We start from the raw sequence: 20,963 nt of genomic DNA on the forward strand, positions 1-20,963 counted from the left end.
AAGGTTAACGAGCAGCATCATGGAATCTTAGAGAAAAGAGAGCTTCCTTCAGAAAATGGAAGTCTTGCCCAAGTGAGGAAAACAAAAGGGAGCACAAGCTTGCACAATAGTGATGCAAGCACAGACAATAAGAGATGCAAAAAAGCATTTTGAAGAGCATTTCGCTAACAATATCAAGGCCAACAATAAAGAATTCTTTAAATATATCAGAAGCAGAAAACCAGCTAGGAAGCAGTTGGACCACTGGATGACAATGGAGTTAAAAGAGTACTGAAGGAGCCCAAGGAGATTGCAGAGAAGCTGAATGAATTATTTTCATCAGTCTTCACTGCAGAAGATACAGGACAGATACCTGTGCCTGAACTGATGTTTTCAGGAAGTGAGTCTGAGGAACTGAGGCAAATAGTGGTGACAAAAGATGAAGTACTCAACCTTATTGATAAAATAAAAGCAAATAAATCACTGGGCCCATGGTATCCATCCTAGAGTTCTCAAAGAACTCAAATATGAAATTGCTGATCTTTTAACCAAAATATGCAATATGTCCCTAAGACCAACCTCTATACCAGACTGGAAGATGGCGAATGTAACACCAATTTTCAAAAAGGGATCCGGGGGGATCTGGGAAATTATAGGCCGGTTAGCTTAACGTCTGTCCCGGGTAAATTGGTTGAAGGCATTATTAAAGATAAAATTAATAAGCATATAGAAGGACAAGCCCTGCTGAAAAAGAATCAACACGGCTTCCACAAAGGTAATTCCTGTCTCACTAACTTTTCAGAGTTCTTTGAGAGTGTCAATAAACATGTAGTCAGGGGTGATCCGGTAAACACTGTTTCCTTAGACTTTCAAAAGGCTTTTGACAAAGTCCTTCATCAAAGACTCCTGAGCAAACTTAGCAGTCATAGAATAAGAGGACAGGTCCTCTAATGGATCGGTAACTGGTTAAAGAACAGAAAGCAGAGAGTAGGCATAAATGGTAAATTCTCCCAATGGAGGGAAGTAAATAGTGGGATCACACAGGGGTCTGTATTAGGACCAATGATTTTCAACGAGTTCATAAATGATCTGGAATTAGGAGTGAGCAGTGAAGTGGCCAAGTTTGCTGATGTCACCAAATTATTTAGGGTGGTTTAAACAGAAAGGGATTGTGAAGAGCTCCAAAAGGATCTCTCCAAACTGGGAGAATAGGCATCTAAATAGCAAATGTGGTTCAGTGTAAGGAAGTGTAAAGTGATGCATGTTGGGGCAAAAAATCCCAATTTCAGGTATAACCTGATGGGATCTGAGCTAGTGGTGACTGACCAAGAAGGAGATCTTGGGGTTGTAGTGGACAGCTCGATCAAAATGTCAACCCAGTGTGTGGCCGCTGTAAAAAAGGCAAACTCCATGTTAGAAATTGAAAATAAAACTGCCAATATCATACTGCCCTTACTTAAATCTATGGTGTGACCACACTTGGAATACTGTGTACAGTTCTGGCCACCACACCTAAAAAAAGATATTGTAAAGCTGGAAAAAGTGCATAAAAGGGCAACTAAAATGATCAAGGGGTTGGAGCATCTCCCCTATGAGGAAAGGTTACAACAGCTGGGCTTGTTTAGCTTAGAAAAAAGGAGGGTAAGGGTAGACACGATAGAGGTGTACAAAATTATGCATGGTATGAAGAATGTGGATAGGGACATGTTTTTCTCCCTCTCTCATAATACTATAAGCCGTGGTCATCCCATGAAGCCGATTGCTGGGAGATTCAAGACAGATAAAGAGAAGTACTTTTTCACACAGCGCATAAACTATGGAATTCACTACCACAAGAAATAGTGATGGCCACCAATTTGGATGGCTTTAAAAGGGGGTTGGACAAATTCCTGGAGGAAAAGGCTATCAACGGCTACCAGTCTCAATGGCTATGTGCTACCTCCAGAACCAGAGGCAGTGAGCCTATGTACACCAGTTACTGGGAAACTGGGCGGCAGGGGGGTGCTGTTGCGCTCATGTCCTGCTTGTGGGTTCCTGGTCGACAGCTGGTTGGCCACTGTGTGAACAGAATGCTAGACTAGATGGACCCTTGATCTGATCCAGCAGGGCTCTTCTTATGTTCTTATATAAAAAGCATTGTGCAGACAGCCAGTTTAGCATTTTAGTGCAAATGTTAGTGAGTAGCACCTGCTCTGTAATTATGGAGAACAGCAGACCCAGAAATATACTGCAGCACTGCGTTAGCTGTGCATGCAGCCCCAGTAAGGGCCATTCCACACATTATGAGGCATCAAAACCACGTTAGCCACGCTCAACAGGGAGATGCAGCCAATCCTGACTCTCTGATGAGGACCACGGTAAAATACATGTCCCCAAAACATGTTTTGTCTCATTCAGATGTCACATTTGTATGTATACACACAGACAAAACATATATGCGTTTGTGTGTGGGCCGGTTCATATGATCAAACAGCCCAGAGTAGTGTGGGCAGGCAGCCATTTTTAATATTCAACACCCGGTCATGGCTTGTCAGCTCAGTTGCTGGGTTAGGCAAGTAACAGTCCATGAGTTCTTGGTGGTTTGTAACCATGCCAACAACCCACCCTCGCTGGGTTCGGATAACACAGCAACTTACAAGCAGGGGTTGAGCTATGGAATGAATGCCTGTGGTGCACTCAACACATGCCGCAAACCACAGTGGCTTCTTTAAGTCACCATGGCTGAAAATGACCATGTGAAATGGCTCCAAGGCAGAAAAGAGCAACAAGCATATAGCCAAGACAGGTCAGCTGCAGGCAGGCACACACCTCTCTCTCCTCTCTGTATATGGGAGTGACAGTCCTTCTGAACATAGAGACCAGTCTCCTCCTGTCACTTTCTTGCCACTCAAGGCCACTACTTTCGAGGAGAAATGGGAGTAACAACAGGAAGAGTAGAAAGGGGTAGGCAATTACAGTGAGGAGGAAGCCATCACCCTTGGAAGCTGTATTGGCAATGTCGCCTTAGACCTCAACAAGAACAAGAAGTACGTGATGCTTTGTGCCACAGATGGCACTTGAGCATCCATAGCCAGAGCCAGATCTAAAAGCAACCTGAGCTGTGAATCTATACCACAAGAGGGAGTCAGTGACCCTACCACCACTGCTAAGAGTGCCACCATTTTGTCTCAATTGAGCTTCAGTTTATTAGCCTTCATCCTGCCCATTAACAACTCCAGGCATATCCACTACCTCAGCTGGACCAAATGGAAAGTTACGTGTCATCAGCATAATGATGCTACCTCACACCAAATCTCCCAACAGCTCAGGGGTGAGCAACTTGTGGCCCTCCAGATATTTTGGTCTACAGTTCCTGTCAGCCCTTGCCAGCATAGCCAATGGTGAGGGATGAAGGGTGTTGAGCCCTCCAGTTGTTTTGGCCTACAAGTTACCCACTCCTGATATAAATACTGAAAGACAGGGAGCGACAGTATGATTCTATGGCACTCCGTAGCACAAGTACCATGGAGAAGAGCATGAATCACCTTCCAGAACCTGCCTCCCAGGAAGGAACAGAATCACTGAGAGGCTCATGAGAATCAACAGGGTTGTGCTCCCCATCTTTCCTCACAGCAGCCAGCTGCAGCCATTAGTTTCAGTGCCCATATCAGGCCAGACACCAGACTGAAATGGATCAGGGTAATCCGTGTCATCCCAGAATGTCTGGCGTTGAGTTGCCGCTACTGGCTCAAGCATCTTGCCCAAGAGGGAGAGATGCATGACACTGCCAGCAGTTTCCACAGCTGTCTGGATCCAGAAAGAATTTATTTGAGAGCCATTCGACAACTTCCTTCAAGGCAGTTAGAACCTCTCTCTCTCAGGCATTAAATAACTCATGGACCCAACCAGTCACTCCATCTTAGCAAGATATTAACAGACAAGAGATGCAAGGGTCAATGTGGTAGGTAGGCCACACCTCTCAGGGCACCTTGACCTCATCCTTTTACCACCACAGCAACATTACACAGGTTGTCCTCCACATCTACATGTGGAAAGGGTGGGGAAGACAGAGGCACTCCCTCTAGAAGAGCATGCCCTCTGCCAACAATCATTTAGGAACAGAAGCAACCATTTTTCAGAGAAACCCTTACATATATATCCAATATGAACTGAAAGAGTTTTCCTAGAATCCATTCCTGACCCCCCCCTTTCTCCTCTGCCCCATCCCCTCCTCTGAAAAAAATATCCCTCTGCCCACTTCCCTTCTTTCCCTCACCTAGAGATGTAAAACTTCTGGAAATTTTGAAGCCGTGGGAAAAAACTGTCGTCGTCCCCCCCTTTGGGAAAAAAACAAATGTTGGAAAAATAAACAATACTTATTTTTTTAGCACTCTTTTCAGACCTAAAGTCACTTTGTTCCTTTAGGACAGCCTTACCCAACCTGGTGTCCTCCAGATATTTTGGAATTTGGCCTCTTCAGGCAGGATGGCCAATGATCAGGAATGCTGGCAATTGTAGTCCAAAACATCTGCAGGGCACCAGGTTGAGGAAGGCTGTTTTAGGAACGTAAAGCAGCCTTTATGTTCCTACAGTTATATTACGTATAACTTGGTTTGCCCATAAAATTATCATTATATTTGAAAAGTTTAAAAAGTAAACCCAGTAAATTTGTAATGATTGTCTGAATAAACTGGTATATTAAAATTTAAAAGTATAAACAGGATTAATTTTATGAGCAAACTAAGTTACACATAACATATTTTAGGTTCCTAGTTTATGTCTGAACAGAGGGAACTTCAGCAAGTAGTCCTTGAAACATCTGAATCATCCTATAAGCCAGAAGAAGCAGGAAGAACTGGAGGCAGAAGGAGGAAGACAAGTCCAGAAACACAGAACTCTGTAGAATAAAATCCAATGTGTCAAGAATGTACATTTTCTTCCATATTGTGGTATCATGATTCTATTCACATGTTGGGAAACTGTCAACTGAGCATGACTTGGAGCATCCCAAAATGTTTATCAGTAAAAGATAATAGATTTATCAGTAATAGATAAATTGGATCAATAATTTTAATAAGAAATGGAAGAAATAATTATCCTGAGAATGTTACAGAGAGGATAAAAACATTTTTTCCTATGACTTCATTATTTCCACACATTTTACATCTCTAATCTTTCTACAGAAGTCTTCTTATTACATAGTTTTTCAAAATCATTTGTGGAGACTAAAGTCTTGGTAACAATAAACACTTTGTCTTAAATTCTAAAAAAAAAAAATTCATAATTCAGTGCTGTTCAATTTTTCAGAAAACCCCCAAAAACGATCCTTGGAGAAAAACCAACCAACCAACCCCCACCCGTTTTTTTCTGAATTTTTCTGGGGAAGGGGGTTCCGGGCCTACTCTCACCATCCTGTCAGACAGCAGACAGGTTTTAATTACACAGCTGTAGGGCATTTCACAAATGTATGAAGCCAGACAAATAGTAATCTAATTTAATGCAGCCCTACCCCCTAATCCAATCCCTAGAGAACCTGGCAAAACCTGTGTATGTACTTGTTAACATAAGACTTAATCTAACCCTGTATCTCCTCCTTCACTGACAAGTTCAGCTGTTACAATTTCTTGTGTTAATTATTCTTGGTTTCCCTCCTTTTTCTCCTTAACAGCACTGAATGCTGGAAAGCCGTCCCATCACTCCTTGCAGATTAATTTTCCCATGGACACTAAGAAGCCATGAAAGTCTATTCTATAGGAGGGGACAAACTAGTGTTCAGTCTTCACACCTTACATGAGTTAGCTCACTTTCTTTGCATTTTCCAACATAACACTTTCATTTCTGTCTTGTACAAACTGCTGTAATTGCCCCAATGAATCACTCCCTGCTTACACCGAGTACTTCCTACACTTTGTTCTACGAATGGTGTGGCGATACAATCATAGCTCAATGTTCGAGTCAAGGCTTAACCTCAGAACCAGTTTTGAATCCCAGAACATATGAAGTAATAAAGATGTGACAGAGTGCCAACTGGAAAGTGCAGAGTGCTTTTCTCTCACTAATGAGCAATTAACACCCGGTTCACATGCACCTGGGATTAGGAAGCATGGCTTCCAGATAGGCCTGAGCCTCACCACATCTTCTTTTTCAAAATCAGAGGCTGATACATTTGAACAAGAGGCTGCATAAGGGCTGCCTTATATGGCTTCTTTACTTGAGACAGCTGCTCTGTGTGGCCAGGTGATCACACGCAGTAGCTCAGTGGTAGAGCAGATGCTTTGTAGCTCAGTGGCAGAGTACCTGTTTAGCATGCAGAAGGTCCAGGTTCAATCCCCAGCATCTCCAGGTAGGGCTAGGAAAGCATCCTGCCTGAAACCCTGGAGAGCCATTGCTGCCAGTAAGCGTTGACAATATTGGACTAGATGGACCAAAGCTCTGACTCAGTATAAGGCAGCTTCCTATGTTCCTATGCACAGGCACCAGGTGACTCTTATGCCACTGCAAAAAGCCAAGAGTGAACTGCAGGAACATGAAAAAAACTAACCAGTTCAGCAAGGCAAGCCACAGAGCAGTCCTGTGTCCTCCACGCACCCAGTGGTTTGTAGGCATCAGTCCTACTTCACTAGAGGCAAAGGAGATTCTGCCACTCTGCTGCTAGCTTAGCATATTGACCAAGAGACTGAGATGTGAACCAGAACAAGTAATGCCTCATTATTAGATAGCCTTAAGTAAGCTACCATCTTAGTGTCTCACACCCCTGCCTCCAGTATGGAGAAAATACCAGCCTACTTTACAGAATTTTGTAAGAACTGAGACACTTACATAAAGTACTATAAGCACTCTCAGACACTATATAAAAGTGGAATATTAATGTAATTAATAATAATAATAAATAGCCAGCACAAACAGGTAACTGCAACATATAGAGAGAAGCAGATATCACGGGGTAAAACTATGCAAAGGTGGAGTAAGTGCCACCAAAAAAAGAGCATTGTTTGCACACCTAAGCCCTTCAGGGTATCTGAAACTTGGGATTTTCAGGGGATGGGAGCAAGTTTGTGACAGGTGAAAAAGACCAGAATCCCTAGGAAAATGGCTTTCAGCTTTACCTGACCTCAGTTCCTACAATGCAGCCTCATTGATCCAAGTCTCCCCTGTGCGCCATCAGTACACACTCGGGGCAGTGCTGTTGCACTCATGTCGTGCTTGTGGGTATCCCATGGGCAGTTGTGTAGCCACTGTGTGAACAGAAAGCTGGACTAGATGGACTCTCAGTCTGATCCAGCAGGGCTCTTATATTCTTATGACAGAGATTAGCATGACTTCTTGCCCCCACCTCTCAACGTGGCTGGTACCCAGTTCCATTCATGTGCCAGAGGAAACTAGTCACCTGGAAATAAATGGGACAGGCAAGAGCCTATCAGAAGAAGCACATCCGAGTTACATAACAGACCTCTTTCTCAACCATCCATGCGCCACACTGCTGTGTACTAACAAAGCCAGGTAAATGCAAACAAGTGGGTCAAGGAAGGCCCCCCTGCTACAATATTTCCGGATTGGCATAAGGTCTTTCAGTAAACACACAAGGCACACCAAGATTGATACTAGGCGGCTAGAAAGCGTTTTATCCAAAACATATTCTGGCCATGTGTGGCAGGCTCACAGGGCCTGGCTGACACAACTATGACACCTCAGATCTCTCAAATTTGCAAGCATTTATACAACTCCTGTGCTTACACCATGAGCCCTATTTCCTGTCATCAACAATAGATCCTGAAGCCCACCTTCCCCATAGTCTTTGAAAGCTGTTCTGCAAACTAGTCCCTTCTGCTTAACGTGTAAAAAGGCATTAATAATACGTTATTATTAATACATTCTTAATAAAATATCCAGACTGCAAGTATCGTGCAGTCAAGTACGCTGGAAATGCAAAAAGTAACCTATTACCAAATGTGGTGGTCATGTGAACTAGTCAAGACATTAAAAAAAATGTCAGTATATAAATTGGATAACAAATATCAAACTCTGGATCCTTTGATTTTTTAAAAATTGACCTTGATCAAGAATATACTGTTGGCACACTGAGAGCAAATATCATATGTAATTGTTGCAGTACAGATGTTATGTTAGATACTGGAAACTCCTAATAATACCTAAACTGGCTGAACAGGAAAATAAGTCACATGAACATGCTATAATGTCAAAACTAATTATGTATGTGTACAAGAAAGCTGATCTATAATAGTTTTGTTCAAAACTGGATTACATATATTGATTGGGGAAAAAACCCACATACTTCAAATAATGTAAGTTTTGCTTTTGATATGTTGTAATGTGTACTTTCTATTTTAGACATTTGTTTTGTAGTAATAGAAAAAGATTTATTTCCCCCCAAAAAACAATGTTTTAAAGGTATGAACTACCTCGATTCCTTTAGTATTCACAAGGTAATCAGAACTCACCCTGCTAATCCTAAGCAGGCTAGAGAAGAGGCATAGCTCAATCAATGAAGAATCCATCAGAGATGTTGTGAGTCTCACACATTTACCCTTTACTACCATCTCCTTTAAGATAACAGGGAGGGGTAAAGCTGTTCCGCCCACTACTGATTCCCAGAGAGACCGACAATGACATCATGTGACCCAGTACTCCTTGCCAGGGTGCATAGGATCAAGGGTAGATGCCCCCAATTCCAGCACACTTGCAATGCTGTCCATGCAGCAGAGTCAATATTTGTTCCTATCCCCAATACAGATCTGGAGCATCTCTAGCACAGCTGAAATACTCCCATCTCCTGGATGTCAGAGCAGCATTCTACTACATTTTTTAAAAAAGCAGTTCAGATGCAAAGTGCTGCCAATCTTCAAATAATCAGAAATTCTGGTCAAATACTCCTGTATTGATCAAACCTGATTGATAAAGTTCTGACAGTCTTCCAAAACTTGCCACTGGTTAATCTGGTTAACCTACAATGCATTGCACCCTGAGCACGATATGCATGTGCTAAAATCACCATCTTGGCTCTTTAATCAAATCAAGCATTTGACAGTGTAGGAATACTAACATTAGAACGAGGTCATCATCAGAGTTCCATTATGTGCTGATCTGTCCCTTGCAAGTCACACAGCAACTTTCTTGACCCACACTGGTATGAGTGGTAAGGTCTGTATGTAGGAATGGCACGTAACATATATAACTGTCAACACATTTTGCTAATTTAGGTTCAGGAATATGACCTAGTGAACTACAATTGGTGGCTGTATTCTGAAACTGCTATTCTCAACATTTTCAGTTATAACTGTAACCATGAGGACTAGAAACACACTAATTATCCCCAAAGAAAGATCAGATACTCAGGATGTTAATAACAGCCAGAAGACCACATGAAAAAACCCTGAAGCCCACAAACAGCTTGCACACTATCCAAGTTCTCAGCTATTAAATGGGATGCAATTCTATGTTTCCTGCTCTTTAGGCCGGCCAGCCCGAACATGGTGCCCTCCAGATATTTTGGACTACAGCTCCCAAGATTCCCAACAATTGGCCATACCAGCTGGGGTTGATGGGAGTTGAATTCCAAAACATCTAAAGGGCAGCAGGTTAGGGAAGGTGCTCTAGGTCATATGAACCAGACTACCCAGAATCTGAAAATGGGCTCCCTCAACTCCCCAGATTGGACTTTATACTGGTCCTTATGTCTCGTAGGATAAACGATTGCACATTTTGTTTTACTATATATTCCACAGCCATAATCATACTGTAGTTGAACTGTGTGTGTACCATGTTCTCAGTGTCCATGGTTTGGGTAATAAATGCTTTCTACATATTTGAAAACTGGATTTTAAAAGCACTTGTTTTATCTGTCTCATGCATCAAGGTGGTTGCATCATTACTTGTCAGTGGGCTAAAATGGGGCTATAGTTGTAGCCAGTGTTAGTCCTATTTAGAACAGACCTACTGAAATGAATGGGACTTAAGTTAATAATGACTAACTTGTACCATTCATTTCAATGGGTCTACTCCAAGTGGGAATAACAATGGATACAACTCACTATGCCCCACAAGTGTCACTTTTAGGTGCACAATAGAAATGGCAAGAACCCATCACCACCTCCTTCTTATACATGTCACTGCTATAATTTAAATGCCCAACCATGAACTGATGCAGTTCATGTTATTGCTGCAATTCATCCATTCTTGAGTGGCTTCCAAATTCAAACACTGTATTTCTACAATTTCAAGGAAATTTTAAACAACCAGCACTCTACCTTCTCCCAATGCAAAAAGCAATCCAGGTCAAAACATATCTGGAAATAATGAACCAATCACTGACTGGAGTGGAAGTGACCTCATTCAGTCATGGAAATTTTAAGAATGAACTCTGCAAAACTGATCCCCAGGCACAGATGAATATCTTATGATGTGAAAATAATTAAGACTGCAGAGGAAAGAGACTCTTGTAGGTATATGTCTTGCTTGCACGACCCCACCCCACCCCCGAATAATGTATTGATAGTCAATTAGCTAGTGACTGGATTCACACGACATGACAACCCATCATGGGTAACAAGCCACAGTGGGTTGTCGTCTCATGTGAACCTAGTCCAATTCCTGTAGGGTGGCTTGTGTATGGGCAACAAGCCACCCTGACAACCCATGGCTTGTTTTAGGGGTTGTTGTACCGATGATGGGTTGGGGTCTTGTCCAAACCTGGCACTGCCAACCCACTGTGGGTTGCAGGTTCAGGGATCAAGCCACTGGGCAAGAGTGGCAGAAACCCCTGCTGCTTGTGCCACAGCGACAGCTCCTCCAACGGTGCCCAAGCAGCACTTTGGAGGGGCTGTCACTCGTTCAGCAACTATTAAAAAAATATTTTTGACCCAACATTAGCACAAAATGGGGCCAAAAATTTTTTATTATTATTTTTTCAGCCCTGGGAATGTGCACAAATGTATTTTTGTCAGTTTTTTACAATTGCAGTTGTCAATTATATATTATATATAATATAATATATATATTATATATATAATATATATATAACAACTATATATAGCCTTGCCTTGTCTACTGCCTTGTATGTTTCAGCTGTTAAAGAGAGCAAAGTGTACTAGGAAACATACAAGGTAACTGATAAGATGGCGCTGCATATACACTAGTTTGACAGCCTTTATCAGCTGACAATTGGGGGTGGGGGGAAAGGGGAACAGATTGTCCCCTTAGCAAAGTTATCCTTAAGTTTTAAACTGTGAGATTAACCCTTGGGGGCGACGAGTGCCATTGCTAACTAGTAATATCAGGTTATAGCAGAGGGAAGAAGATATGGGAAGCAGGGCCACTCCATCTGCTCCACTGAGATACCAGCAACAATTGGCTCCTCCTCTTCTTGAACTATTGCTCTTCCAGCAGTAAGAACACTGTAACCAAGATTTAACACCTGAATTTGTTTTTTTTTCCTCCTCCCTTTCAATCCCTTTTCCTTTTGTACTGCACCTTTTAGATCCTAAGAATTGCCTTATTATTGCTCTTTCACAGGTCACTCCAAGAGACTTTATTAGCTGAAGAGCAGTGTACAAATCTTTGAAATAAATAAATAAAAGACCTGATTAAGAGTTCGGGAGAACTCAAAAGCTTGCATATTTTTGTGGAATTTTGGTTGGTCCTTACATGGCCAAGTGTGAATTTTTGATAAATAAAAGATTTAGTCATGTGTAATTCACACAATGTACGTATCATTTTTATGAGCCGGGCTTTGCCAAACCCAATAACTGTTTTTCTGTCCTGCTATTGTGGATCTCTCGGTCTCTCTGTGTCTCACACATACACACACACACACACACACAGCTTTTTAAAGGCTAGTGAAACTGGATCCAAACTGCAAGGCACAAAAGTTCATTCTGAAATTCATTCTCTAGTCCCGCCAAAGCATGCCTCATACAGGCTGAATAATCACAAAATATTGGAGAGCAGGAGTTTTGCACATCTAGACAAATTGCAAATATACTCTGTGCTGAGCAGAAGGGTTGGTAATCAATAAATGCCCGATATTTTAAATGAATTCATAAACAAATACACAGACAAAAAAGAGCAATGTTTGCATGGAATTGCAAGTGCATAGCAAGCCGTGAATTTACAAGATCACGGAAATTAATTACGCATACCACAAGTAAGGGAGAAATTACTAGTCACTCAAGATACCCAATCTCACTTTGACTATCACATTCCTATTCCTACAAACACATCTTTGATCCGAATTAAAAGATACCTAACTGCAAGCAGTTGATAAGAGTCACAACCTCTCTTTATAATGTCCGTACAGCAGTTTCTCCCCTCCCAGGTTTAACACAGGGCTCTAGAGGCTGTGCAGTGAGGGGGGCAGGGGACGTCAAGAGAACATTATTGATGCAGTCATCACTCTCTTCAAGATATACCATCCAGACTAAACGTGATAGCACTCCGGGTTGCGATTTGGAGTAGTTGGAATCAGCATGGACCCAGAGAAGCAGGGAGTACAGGTGGTTCGACTCGATGGGGGCGGGGTTGGACTCGATGGTCTTATAGGCCCCTTGCAACTCTATGATTCTATGACATGGATTTTTTAAAAGTGCCAGATGCCTTTCAGTCAGCCTTCCCCACCCCATCCCCTCTAAGTGTTGTGGACTACATCTCCCAGCATTCCGGGGCTGAGAGGGGACCGGGCTGGGGAAGGCTGCTTGAGGTGCCAAGGCACTCTGGATCAGATGCCTCCAACGTGCAAGGTGTTACATTTCACTCTGCCTTCAGTTTTGCCAAGTTCTGACAGCCATTTTGGAGTGCGTGTGTGTGAGAGATGATAGGCACGACCCCAGAACCCTAGGATAAAATCAAATTTAAGTCCCACTTAGAGCAGACCTACCGAAACAAGTGGGACGTGAGTTGGTTATGACTAACTTAAGTCCCATGCATCTGAATGGGTCTACTCTAAGTAGGCCTTATGTTGGATTTTACAAAGAGAGCAGCAGGAAGCCGCCAAGCACAGAAACTCCCTTTACCATATGTTGCTGCTACCACTTTCCCCACGAGCCACGGTTGTTCTGAGCCACTGCGGCGCCAGACGGCTCACGTGGCCCGGCCGGGGCTTCAAAGCCAAAGGAAGCTCGCGAACATCGCCACGTGACGCGGCCGCCCATTCCCAATACAGCGGGCGCGCGCGCGCTCCCACCGCTGCGAATGAGCCGATCGCAAGACAGCGGCCCGCGCGGCTAGCTCTTCCCTGCAGAGGAAAACCGGCCACTATTCCCACGTGAACAGCCGGGGACGCAACGTGACAGGAGCGGAGCAGGGCGCTCGAATGCGATAGCGGCGGCGCGATCCTTCTGTGTAAAGAGGCTGCGGGAGGGAGACGGGCAGGAGTGCATTCACACGGCTCCTGCAGGCGTGAGGGGGGGGGAAGCATCCAGGGGGGGAAGCACCCAGCCCTCGGTGCATCGCTTCAACACTGGAGTACAATGCACCATCGTTAATGGCGGACGTCCCTCTCCAAGAGGTGCAAAGCAAGGATCCTATGCAAGATAAAAGCAGGCAGCCCCAAGGAGTTCATTGAGACTTATTCCGAAGTGCATAAAATAGGATTGCAGGCATCAACCTTGGGAAGCCCCCTCAAGGCGCAATCCTATGCAGGTTTGGACAGAAAAGCCCTTACAACTGCCAGCATGCCCTAACCAGCCATGTTGGCTGGAGCATGCTGGGAGTTGTAGGACCTTTTTCTGTCTAAACCTACATAGGATTGCACCCTTAATCTGTTATCTATGGTGAACTCCTCCCCTTTCCAGCGCTAGCAGTGCATTCTGCGCTCACAGGTTTTTTTTAACATGTCCTGTCCACTTTTGATGCTTTGTTACAAACACGTGGAACAACTCTGCCCCACCCTTCACCATTTTTACAAATTTGGAAAGCTATCTGGTTGGGAATATCTCTATGCCCTCCACATATTTCTATTTGCTCCCTCTCTTCCTTGCCAAAAATAATCGGTATCACAGAAACAGAATATGCAGAGCTAAACAAAAAATATTTGGACATGTTTCATAATAAAGTCTAACTGCATAATTTTGGTGCTCTGGTTGCAAAATTGGATTTTTGGGTACAGACTACGCAAGAGTCTTGGGAATAAGCAAGCACTGCCATATACGGAAAACAAACACTGAATAGAGGGTATTTGAGAGAGGCCTTTATGCAGAAGGCAAGCACTCCAAACCAGACCTGGGATCTACTCCATGTGGAAGCTGTAAGAATGAACTGTAACAGGTTACAAGAAGCATGTCATATCCCATGTAAACTGTCAGAGATATCACGAGATGTGTGAAGCCATGAATGCTAATGCCAGCATTTACCATTAGTTAAAGACTTGCCCCAACAAACAGCATAGGAATCTGCAGCTAGAGACAGGGAACATTTTGCTCAGTTAGTTGCCTTCAAGAAGTAAAATAAAGGCCATTACTCTGCAGTGCAATTCTATACATATCTACTCAGGAGTAAGTCCCAGTGAGTTCCATAGGGCTTAATCCCAGGTATATGGGTATAGCCTTGACCAACTATAAATTATATGGCCATAAAGGGCAGAGTTTATAAAATAAAAGTAAGCACTTACCCTGCTTTCTGTTCAGGAGATAAACACCTAAAGAATTCTTCCCCAACCTAGTGCCCTCTAGTTGTGTTGAATCATAACTCCCAGCTTCCCAACTGGGGGATGCTGGGAGTTCTAATCCAACACATCTGGAGGGCACCAGGTTGGGGAAGGCTGACCTAAACCTTGCCATATGCCCTACCCGCTTGTTCTCATTCTACTCCCTGCCTTTCTCCTTCCTCTCATAGCCATAGTTCCATCAATATGTTTCCAGGGAGATCGGTGGCCCTGCCAGAGAATCCAGACCACCACCACCACAACATTGGAAAGAACAGCAGAGACTTTCTAGCCCAGGCGTAGGCAAACATTTTGGGCCTGTGCACACACTTGGAAGCTAGCCCAACCTTTGCAAATGGCAATATTCCAAGAGCCAGCATGTAGTGGTTAGTATATTAGACACAGCTTCAAATCCCTACCTTCAGCCATGAAGCTCATTGGGTGTCCTCAGGCCAGTCACCATCTCTCAATCTAACCTACCTCACAGGGTTGTTGTGAAGATAATGGGCGGGGGGAACATGGACAGCACCTTAGGCTCCTTGAAGGAAAGGCAAGGTATAAATAATAAATCATTCTCTAGGGCTAAACTGTAACAGATGCCTGTCCAGACAATAGTTTTTTTATAAGCTACACTTTTTCCTTCAGCATTATACTTGCATTGATGCTGTATAGCTGCTACATCCTGTTCCCATGTAATGGAAGGCCAATAGACTTATGTGGCTGAGGGGAGAGGAAGCAAAGAAGGATGAGGACAGACAGTCATTTCTAGCTTTCTAAAACAGATGTGAGTTCCAGTACTAGAGAGTGAAACGCAAAGCATTCACAAAAACTAAGAAAATATATTGAGAGCCATAAAATGGCAGGGGGCTCCAGCCAAGAGGAGTGGGGGTGGCAGAATTAGGGAGATGTAGTTTTATATTTTAAAGTAGCACACTTAGCATGTATAGGAGCAAAACTAAAATTAAATTAGGGTGCAATCCTATGGCCACTAGTCAGCAGCTAGATGGCCATAGGACAGACATAGAATCATAGGGTTGGAAGGGGCCTACAAGACCATCGAGTCCAACCCCCTGCTCAATGCAGGAAGCCTGATTCCCAAGTGGTCTCCCACCTAAGTACTAACCCTGCTTAGCTTCCGAGATCAGATGAGGCTGGTTCCCTGAGAACTGACTTTCACCCCCTCCCGCGGAATGGCCTCGCGCTCCGGGCTTGGAAGAGAAGCACAGAGCAGCGAAAATGGGGCGTTCCTGGGGGCGTGCCACAGCAGGGAACTCAGAAGTGCTGGTACAATACATCCAACGTGTCGTCTAGCTGTCGCGTCCCCTGCTCCGACTTCCTGCGGCTAGATAGTCCTAATCAGATGTCTAGCCGCAAATGCAGGGCGGCTGAAGCACAGAGAGAACGATCCCCTCCATGCTTCTCCTGTCCTGCATTGGACAGAAGGTTGCCTCCAAGTTCGGAGGCAGCCACCTATCCTGGTAGGATTGCTCCCTAAAAAAACCATTTCAAAATAGCAGAGGCACATTGGGAGTGGCAGATGTCTGTTTATTTTGTATATATTTCTGTCCTACTTCTTAGTTCAGAGGGCTTCAAGGCAACTTACAATAAAAATATAGAACGGTAATGTAATTAGTTGCATTGCTCGTCAGTTCCTATAGATGCCCTATGACCCTCATGTAAGCACAATCCACACACCACTCCTGAATGCAACTGGATATGTTAGAGTGCTGTGTGTATCAGATGGTGGTGCACATTACATTTTCCCAAAGACACAAATATTGCACATAGATGCTAGGAAAATACAATCTCTCCCTCCACCAGAAACAGTATCCAGAGAAAAGATATCTGGATCCCCTGAAACAAGAATATGATGTTGGAATGCATTGGATCCTTTCAACAACGGGCCACAGAGATACATTAAACTAATGGCGATTGGTTAGCAACTGCACATTTGTTGTGACCAAAAACATACAGAAGGACTTCTAGTCTTCCATCGCCTCTCTTCTCTAGGCAGCTTATCCTTGCTATGGCAGTCGCAACAGCCGTCTCTTGGGCGAAGAGAAGTAGAACAGCCAGCACAACAAGGTTTCGCAAGAACGGCAGAAAATGTGCTATGCTTACCTCGAATTGGGATCTTTAATACGGAGCCGACAGAATGCGAAACCTTTAATAGCGCTGGGCTCCGGTGGTGGTGATTTTAAAGAGAAGTCTTCTGTTGTAATCTCCAGGGGGAAAGGACCCACCGGTACATTACAGAATTGGCACACGGAAAGAGACGCGGGGAGAGGGGCTGGCGTTTCAAATCTTACAGACAGTCGCCAGTCTGACCCCAGAAGGTAACAAGCAGAGCAGCAGCCAATGAGAGGCCGTAGAAGCTGTTTTCATACCGGCAGAAGCCTGCCCGCTCCAGTATTAAGAGTAGCTCCAATGAAAGACGCGCACGAACTCTGCCTTACTGTGGCTGCGGAACTTGAACGGCTCGCTCGACACAATACGGGATAAAGACGGGAAAGACTGGAGACGGAGGCGGCGGCATCAGCAAGATATGCAAAACCTTTCTACAAACGGCTTTGCGAATAGGAAACCACGCTATCCTTTTACAGTTCTACCGGCTACAGTCTTACGCCTAGGGCCCTTTAAATCCTGCTGACTTCAGTGGGATTTTTAAACAGCCTAACCAGACATAGGATTATTGTAACTAGCGGGAACACAGGCCAAACCTATGAATCCACAATCTAGCAAATTGGAGTATATTTGTTCTCTTCTCAGATACTTCCCCAACCTCAAATAAAGATCCAGCGCCTGATTAATCAGCAATCCCGAACAACTCTAAGTGGGAACTAAGAACTAACTTCAGCCTCGTTCTATTTAACCCATTTCCGCCTGCTTTCCAGTAACCCGCCCGTTTCCCCTTAGGGCTATGATCCTACACATACCTGCTTGGGGAATTAGTCCCGCTGAATTTAGTGAGACGTAGTTCCGAATAAACATGCACAGAGCCGGCTGTTACTGTTGCAGTCCTAAACCCCCTTACGATATCCCATTGAAACCAGTGGGGCTTACTCCTGAATAAACACGATCGGCATAATCGCCAGTGCGATCCTAACGCCCAGCCCTCCGCCCAAACCAGCTAGAGCTCGGTCTTCTAAAACGATTCGAAGCATATGTAGTATTCAGAAGTCCCGCTGAATCAACGGCACTCATTCCCTAGTAAATGTGCACTGGATTGTAGCCGTGGAGCCAATTCACTGCATATTACTCAGAAGCGAGCCTTACTGAAATCAATGGGACTTACTACCAAATCAGTGCGCGTAGGACTGCAGCCTTAAACACTCGCCCTCTCCCACACCTCATCCATACATATTTACCCACTCCACGAGCCTCTCCATCTGTATCGACATTATTCCCGCCCTCATTTAGGAGCAGGCAGAATAACACACTGCTTTAGTATAGGAGCTGAATTGATTCCCGCCTCCCAAACTCGAAATGGCGCTCAAATTCTCCCTAGCTCCTTAAAAGGGCCAGCAACCACAGCCTATATCCACAGTAAAGCCCGGGCCTTCGCATGTTTACTCTGAAGTCAGTCCACTGAGTTCAGTAAGGCTTACTCCCAAGTAAGCGTGCACAAGATTGCAGCAGTGAAGCCTGATACTCGGAAGTAAGTCCCACGGGTAGAGTTCGACGTCTGTCGACCGCTAATCCGGCTGGAGGAAGTCACTCTCTCTCTGAGGTGTAAAAGACTAATGCTGAATACTTGACTAGATGGTTGGGGGCGCGGGGAGACATCATAATAGTAATACATAATATTATAGGAACCGGTGATAGCTGGGTCGTTCCACTCACTAAAGGGTGAATAAATCTGGAGTGGATGACGTTACACATCAGCGGGAATCCCAAATGCTGTAAACTGGCCACCAAATCAAAGACCAGTTGCACTCGGCCATACGCGGGCAACGATTCCCAGGCCGATAAGAGTGGAATTGTTTGCAGACGCTTGATGCGTTTACTTTTAACGGAGCTCCACAGACATTTCCAAGCATCCAGAGCTTGCGTTACTCTAACTTTTCTATCTCTATGGGTACGAATGGCTGCTTTATTCACATTGTGTTCTTGGTCCCCAAATGGCGGCTTTCAGAGGGAAGGGGGAGGGGTACACGTTCGGGCTGCCGCTGCAGTCATAAATCCATTTACCTGGAAGTAAGCAGCACTGAATTCAATGGGATTTACTTCTCTGAGTAAATATGTATAGGAGTATAGTCAATACATCATTTTATCTCGTGTCCGCAGCTCGAGCCTGGCATTGCCCTTTTAAGGCGAAATTCTATGCATCGTTAGACTCGTTACCGGGGCATGCTGGGAGTTGTAGGCCTTTTTTGTCTGAAGATGCAGAGGTTACTCCCTTAATTTTAGTCCTACCCCTGCCTTCTCTTCTATGCGCAGCTGCAACGATAGAGCGCAACCATTTTTTTTAACTAAGTAGGGAGGGGCATGCGGAAAGGCATTCCAAATAATCCCGGGAGCCCCCGTCGTTCTTCTAATTCAGCGTTTGTTGCTTGTTTTATAGAGCTGCATATACTGCCTATCAGCCAAATGGTTTCTAGGGCGATTCACAGTGAAATACACATCGCGATAAAACTATTACAATAAGATACAATCAAATCACAATAAAACCCAGTAATTAAAAGCAACATATACAACAGATTCAAAGCTCAGAGCTTGAAAGGCCTGGGAGAACAAAATGGTTTTCTGTCCCCCAGTATATAATAAACTGCCAGGTCTCCATGGGGAGAGAGTTCCAGAAGTGACACACCACCACTAAAAAGGCTCTACTTCAATGTTTGCCCCACATCATGTGGCGGGGGGGCCCCAGGAGAGAGGCTTCATTGATTATCTCCACACGAGACTAGTTTAACGTGAGAATGGGCGTTCCAGCAGGTACCCAGGTCGCAAGCTGTGTAGCAGGGTTATCCGTATGAGAATCAATTGTGTTTTTGTTTGTTTGGGCTTTTATTTTTTTACCAGCAGCTGCTATAATTGGGAGCTACTGATGGGACCATATAGTTAAGATGTGACCCTTTTCATCATTCCTTTGTTATAAAGCACAAAGTTTTGATTGTACTTCAGATCGGTTGTCCTCTCAATATTTGGTATGGAAAACCCTTTTGGCGAGGTGTACAAGATTTCTGAAAGTCCAGATAAATTGGATGAAATATTTATATTACAATGTAAATATTATTGCTGGAAGGGGATCTTTTGTTTCTGGCCATTTGTTATTTGTTGCACCAGTCAACAGTGTACAATTAAAGTTGACATTCTAGAAGCTGACATTATTTTCAAATTTTATTGTGCTGCAGAGTGTGCCTTTCATTGGTTTGATATAAATTCATTGTCTTAAACTTGGGAAGTTAAAACAGTCCCAGTTGATTCAAGTCAACAGAAGGCCCCAGGATATAATCTGAGACAGCCTTACTCAACCTGGTGCCCACCAAATGTATTGGACAGCCAGGTCATGCTGGCTGGGAATAATAAGAGTTGCAGTCCAACACATCTGGAGGATACCAGGTTGAAGAAAGCTGGCCTAAGGGCACAGGATGTGGCCATTTCATAGAATCATAGAATAGTAGGGTTGGAAGGGGCCTACAAGGCCATCAAGTCCAACCACCTGCTCAATGCAGGAATCCAAGTCAGAGCATCCCTGACAGATGGCTGTCCAGCCTCGTCTTGAACGCCTCCAGTGTGGGAGAGCCCTCCACCTCCCTAGGGAATTGGTTCCATTGTCGTATTGCTCTAACAGTCGGGAAGTGTTTCCTGATGTTCAGCCGGAATCTGGCTTCCTGTCACTTGAGCCCATTATTCCGTGTCCTGCACTCTGGGATGATCAAGAAGAGATCCTGGCCTTCCTCTCTGTGACAACCTTTCAAGTACTTGAAGAGCGCTATCATATCTCCCCTCAGTCTTCTCTTCTCAAGGCTAAACATGCCCAGTTCTTTCAGTCTCTCCTCACAGGGCTTTGTTTCCAGTCCCCTGATAATCTTTGCTGCCCTCCTCTGAATCCTCTCCAGTTTGTCTGCATCCTTCTTAAAGTGTGGTGCCCAGAACTGGACACAGTACTCCAGATGAGGCCTGACCAGTGCTGAGTAGAGGGGAACTAGTACTTCCCGGGATTTGGAAGCTATGCTTCTATTAATGCAGCCCAAAAGAGCATTTGCCTTTTTTGCAGCCACATCACATTGTTGGCTCATATTCAGCTTGCGATCGACAACAATTCCAAGATCCTTCTCGCTTGTAGTGTTGTTGAGCCACGTATCCCCCATCTTATAACTGTGCATTTAGTTTCTTTTTCCTAGGTGCA

The 20,963-nt window shown here is 44.2% G+C and overlaps 1 protein-coding gene across 7 annotated transcripts in view; it reads right to left on the bottom strand.

Annotated features, from left to right (window-relative positions):
* The window catches only part of TIMELESS (timeless circadian regulator), a 66,182-nt gene extending 48,088 nt beyond the window's left edge, over window positions 1-18,094 (bottom strand). For 2 of the 7 annotated variants that reach the window (XM_084837112.1, XM_084837108.1), the window contains exon 1: window positions 17,980-18,065. Coding sequence is in view for 2 of the 7 variants with exons in the window: in XM_084837104.1 (XP_084693230.1) it covers window positions 15,031-15,049 (19 nt within the window). In the remaining 5 variants the exon portion in view is untranslated. Of the gene's footprint in view, window positions 1-12,983; window positions 13,166-15,030; window positions 15,112-16,732; window positions 16,925-17,979 lie in introns of those variants that run through there. The other 5 variants (XM_084837104.1, XM_084837103.1, XM_084837109.1 and 2 more) reach the window with 4 other exon arrangements.
* Window positions 18,095-20,963: the final 2,869 nt, after the last annotated feature.

This window comes from Heloderma suspectum, chromosome 2 (genome assembly GCF_057233095.1).
Source record: "Heloderma suspectum isolate Gila_16-S chromosome 2, 16-S_ref, whole genome shotgun sequence".
Lineage (NCBI taxonomy): Eukaryota > Metazoa > Chordata > Lepidosauria > Squamata > Helodermatidae > Heloderma > Heloderma suspectum.